This window comes from Zingiber officinale, chromosome 8A (genome assembly GCF_018446385.1).
Source record: "Zingiber officinale cultivar Zhangliang chromosome 8A, Zo_v1.1, whole genome shotgun sequence".
NCBI classification, from domain to species: domain Eukaryota; kingdom Viridiplantae; phylum Streptophyta; class Magnoliopsida; order Zingiberales; family Zingiberaceae; genus Zingiber; species Zingiber officinale.
In genome coordinates this window covers 41,543,485-41,548,567 of record NC_056000.1, presented here as the reverse complement: position 1 = coordinate 41,548,567, position 5,083 = coordinate 41,543,485, and the positions used below count along the sequence as shown (strand labels likewise).

The window sequence follows — 5,083 nt, the reverse complement described above, 5'->3', positions numbered from 1 at the left end:
CTAATTCCACGAAAGTGGACCCCGTACAGCTGCGCCTTGTCCCATCGCCGCCAGCTCCTTCTCCACTCCATTCTCGCGGTCCCGTCACCTCTCCCGGTCAGCTTACGCCGCCTCCTAGCCAAGATCTGTACCTTTCCGCGGCCCGTCATCCGATCACCTCCGCCGTGAATGACGGCCGAAAGAGAATGCTTCCCCTTTCGAAGCGCCGCAACATAATAATAATGTGTTTTTTTTCTGTTTCCTTTCCCTCGCTGAATGGAACGAGGGAGCGGAACAGAGCGAGTTTACTGTTTTCCGGCGAAGCGAGAACAATCTAATCGAAATAGATTTTGCTAATTTTTGTTCTTCTTGCACTTTGATCAGATTATTTAGACAGCTGAATTGATGAATCGCCCAGAAGAAGCAAGAGAGGGAAAAAAATGGCTGCTTTGCAGCTAAAATTTCAACCTTTGTATATGAATACCATCCCGAATGAATCCCCAACACAGAGAGGAGGATAGAGATCGAAAACACAGAAGAAGAGGCGGCAGATCTCATACCAGTGGCAGCATTAGATAAAGCGAAGCTGTAGAGCACAGGACGGGTAACACCCTTCCGCCGAATGCCACTGCCCCTGCCGCTGCTACCTCCTCTTTGGCGCCCGGCGGTGATGACAGCCTCGCTGGCGGTGAATCGACCGCATCCGCTCCCTGTGGTGGTAGCGCAATCGGATCCAGAGGAGGCGCGGCGGCGGAATGCAGCTGCGACGCACCAGCGGCCGCGTCTCCGGCGAAGATCTCCCTGGGGAGCAGCACCTTGGAAACTGCGAAGATGGCCACGGGATTTTGGTCGAACACCGTGCGGGTGATGGACGCCTGGACCATTCCGGTGTCGATCGCCACCGATCCGTTGACGCGGGTGATGTTCAGGGTGAATCGGCCGGCGCCGGTATTCTCGGTCGCCAGGGTGGGCTGCACGGGGTTGACGATGGACTCCAGCGAGCCAAGGGGGTAGTAGGAATGGAGCACGTGGAAGCGGAGAACCACTGCCTTGCGGTCCGCCGGCAACGACTGCAGCCGCTCCGTGGCGGGCAGATCCGCGAAGGCTTCGTCGGTCGGGACAAAGATGGTGATCCCGGCACCGTGCTCGTCGGCCTCGAACTCCGCCGCGACGCCCGACGCCTCCAGCATCGACGCCGCCACATTGAAATCATGCCCGTCGACGAGGACGCGCGTGATGTTCACGCCGACCGGAGGCCGCGTCTCGGAGGCAGCGAGGTCGAAGCCGGACGGGAGCAGCAGCGCGTCCACGGCGAAGACAGACACGTTGTAAGGCAGCGTGCCGACGAGGGCGAGGACGGTCGCGTTGGAGGAGGAGAAAGGCGAGGGAGAGCGCGCAATGACGGCGCCGCCGCCGCCGTCGCTTCTCGTGAGGTTCACGGCTCCGAGGTTGCCCGCGGCGCGACCCGTGGTCTGATAGAGGGTAGTGACGAGCTTACCGCCGGAGGAGATGCGGCCGAGGTCAGACCAAGAGAGGTACTCGAGGAGGACGTGGTAGCGCAGCACATCAGCTATGTCGGCGGCGGCGGCGGTGCGGACGGCAGCGGAGCGGAGGAGGTAAGCGTTAGGGACGGCGAGGATGGTGAGAGAGGATCGACCGGAGAGCTCAACGGGGATGGAAGTCGAGACAAGGAGGCGGTTGAAGTCGGCGAGGTCGGTGTAGGCCGAGAGCACGGCGGTGATGTTAACCGCCGTGGAGAAGGGCAAAGAAATCATGAGGAAGAGCGAAAAAAGTCGAAGCGTGAGCAAATGCCGACAAAGAAGCGGCGGCCAGGGGGCTTCGCCTCCAGCCATTTCTCTCAGTTCGACCCTCACACTCCACCTCCTCCACTCTCGGTGCGGGCGTGTGGGGGAAAAGCAGAGCGAGCAACACGGAAAGGGAAAGGAAAGCGAAAAATAGGATGGATGATGGGAAGGTGATGATCCATGTTTGTCTATTTAACTATTTATTTATTTTTCTTTTTAAAGAAAAAAAAATTCACTAGATTTTAATGTCATCTAAAAATCAGAAGTAGATCTGCAGCTGCGGGTAAGTTCACCTCGGTGGTGACACTGGGCACAGCTGTCCTGTGGATGTTGCGATGTTGCGCGGCCAGGGGACGATGGTAAGGATGACCATCTTGAGGTGAGCGTAGGGTGCGTGGTGAAAGCAGCGCGCCTCGTCTCGTGAGGTGCTAGCGACGTCGGAGGTAGGGCATGATCGGACGGAGGGCCTGCGACAGCAAACAGGCGATCCAAGCCAATGAATGTGACACGCATTGTTGTAAGTAGTTTGTCGATTAATAAAAAAAAAAGGTTTTTTATTATGTAAGCTATCTCACGTTTGAAACCGATTAAATTTAGAAAATAAAAATTCTCACCGATCTATATTAGGATAAATCCGAAGTACATACAGCTTTTTGTCTAATAGCTAATGCCCTAAATTTTATCTCAGTAGAAATAAATACCCTGTACTATATCCTAGTTAAGAATTGAAGTATAAATATTGATTAATCTATCAAATATGTTACCATTATATCATCATCTGGGCAAGGATATGTAAATTAAGAAGGATAATCATCTACCTACCATAATATAGATGATTATTATTTTTTATATAATACTGATCAAACTATTCTTGACATGAGTGGCCCTGTTCCTAATCCATCCACCGAGTACAGGAAGCACTTGTGATACTGCTGCATCAGCAGCTGACCTTTGAATTGCTTATACTCTAAATAGGATACTTCAGACCGAATCCCTCGACACGGCCTTACTCCAAATCATGCATATCCCAATTGAGGATTGACTTGTTGTTCTATATAGATCCTGAAGTATAATATTATCATTGCACCTAGAGACGCCAATTTAGATCCAACAAGTTGGATTGATTTACCTCGTTAAATAATTTAAACGAGTTGAGCTGAAATTTTATAACTCAAACTCACCATAGGTCGACTTGCCTAGGCCTGCCACCAACATTGATCAGCTCCCGACAGATTTGGGTTGGCCTGCAGGCTGAGAAACATATGTAAACCAAGTTTTATGTTAATTTATTATATTTTTTTATAAATTTAAAATAAAAATAATATTTTTCATCAAACATGAAACATGAGTACTTGTTTATGTCCATTTATATTTAAAATACTTATTTTTGATACATTTAATTGATGAAGCATTTCCGAAATAAAACGTTAAAAATATGAAATCTTTTTTAATTTTTTTTTTATTTTTGATGGACCCATGGATTAACCCCGCCTAACCTGCAACCCACCTTAAATTGAATTGGGTTGGAGATTTTCCAACCCGCCTAATCCACAAATTATTATTATTATTATTATTATTTTAGGGTTATGGTGGTTGATATTGAGTTGGTTTTAATTTAAATAAAAAAATTATTTTTGTTTAAACCTAGAGGCGACTACTCTTTGTTTACGAATTATCTTCCTATGTCTTTCTCTATAAACCTCTCATTCAAACATCATACTCGGAGTTTCTTCCCCTATGTCAACTGGTATGAGAGTCTTAGATCCATGGATGATCATCGTAGTTGAGGTTGTGGTTGTGAAAGAAAGGTTCCGACTGAGGAAGTTTCACACTAGAATCGAAGCATATCCTACAAGCTCATCAAAGATCTATAGAAATAAGTCACAGAGTTCCCAGCATCTAGCAACGCAAGATCTAGAAGAATGTTAGGTACGTGGTCGATGTTGTGATAGATAGGTTCCAGCTGAGGAAGTCTCACACTGTGATCATAATATCCGAGATCTTAAATATCGTAAGTTATTTTATTTTAATTTGAATAAAATATTTCTTGAGAAAGACAAGAACGACAAGATTGAAATAGTCAGTGATCCAATTTACGATGAAGACGACATCGAGTCAAAAGACTAGATGCAAGTATTGCTCTAGAGTTATTAAAATTGATCCAAAAATGCATGAAACTAAACCTCTTAAAACCATTATAAGTCTTGCAAAAAACCAAACCTATTGAAATTAAAACACACAACGAAAAAAAATCCACAAGAGATCTATGCGAATGAAAATTAGATCATTGGTATGGAAAGTCACCTCTTTAATGCACAAAAAGCATGATCAAAATGTTTGCGCTTATATAGTATCAACACGAGTAGAGCTATCGTCCATCTCACAAGCATAATTAGATTCTACGTACCTAGCCATAGTGTTAGCCACTATTTAAGGTGAGATCAAAAACCCTAACTTTTAGGGTTGATACGATCTTATTGGATAAGATCGTGTTCATACTCAACCTCCAAGTCTTATCTAATAAGAATTTATTTTTGTTGCATATCCAAAATAAAACGCAGGCATATAATGTAAGCTTTATTTGGTTTGGGCCTATTTGAAAAAATTCAAACGAATATTAAATTAACCATTAATCCAACAAATTTAAGATCAATTAGATTAATCCAGTAATCCAATAAGATTTAATTAAATTAATCCATTAATGTAACAAATTTAAGATCTGAAATAAATTTCAGACTTAAAACTTAGCCTCATTTTATTTTAATCATACTAAAATAAAATAAACTTTAAAATTGATGTACCATTTGTGTGTGATCCAATAGGTTCTAGTGAAATTAGTAGTGACTCTAAAATCACATTTTAAAGACATAAAAAATGAATGATATCTAGCAATGTATCATGGTTATCCAAGTAACGAGAATATCGTAGATTTGACCTAACCTGTCTATAACTATTTTATTGTATAACTTAGTTCTTTTGTTCATGCTATTTAGATTGGTTTATGAAACATAGATCGTGTCATCCTCTCATTAATTTATGTGTCTTGGTTACACTAATAATTATGTTTTGATATATGACAAATAGGTTAAAGTTAAATATATTATTTGTCTAACATTTTACCAACTGTGCAAGACTTGATGGGTCTAGAGAACCAAAACATCAGGCTGAAGTCCAATTAAATTGATAGTTGCCATGAAGTCCAAAGTAGTTGGGATCTAGTAGAAGGAAGCCCAGATTGGTTGAGATCTGGCAGAAGGAAGCCCAGCTGGGCAGACAACTAGCTGAAGTCCAGATTAATT

The 5,083-nt window shown here is 43.8% G+C and overlaps 1 protein-coding gene across 1 annotated transcript; it reads right to left on the bottom strand.

Annotated features, from left to right (window-relative positions):
• Positions 1-410: 410 nt before the first annotated feature.
• Positions 411-1,961, bottom strand: LOC122008607 (fasciclin-like arabinogalactan protein 4). Its single transcript, XM_042564394.1, has one exon. The coding sequence runs from the start codon at positions 1,830-1,832 to the stop codon at positions 534-536; it is 1,299 nt and encodes a 432-aa protein (XP_042420328.1). The 5' UTR covers positions 1,833-1,961; the 3' UTR covers positions 411-533.
• Between the last annotated feature and the right edge of the window lie 3,122 nt (positions 1,962-5,083).

What these genes read in the sequence shown, in the direction of transcription:
- LOC122008607 (XM_042564394.1), bottom strand. Translation starts at nt 1,832, where the DNA reads ATGGCTGGAGGCGAAGCCCCCTGGCCGCCGCTTCTTTGTCGGCATTTG.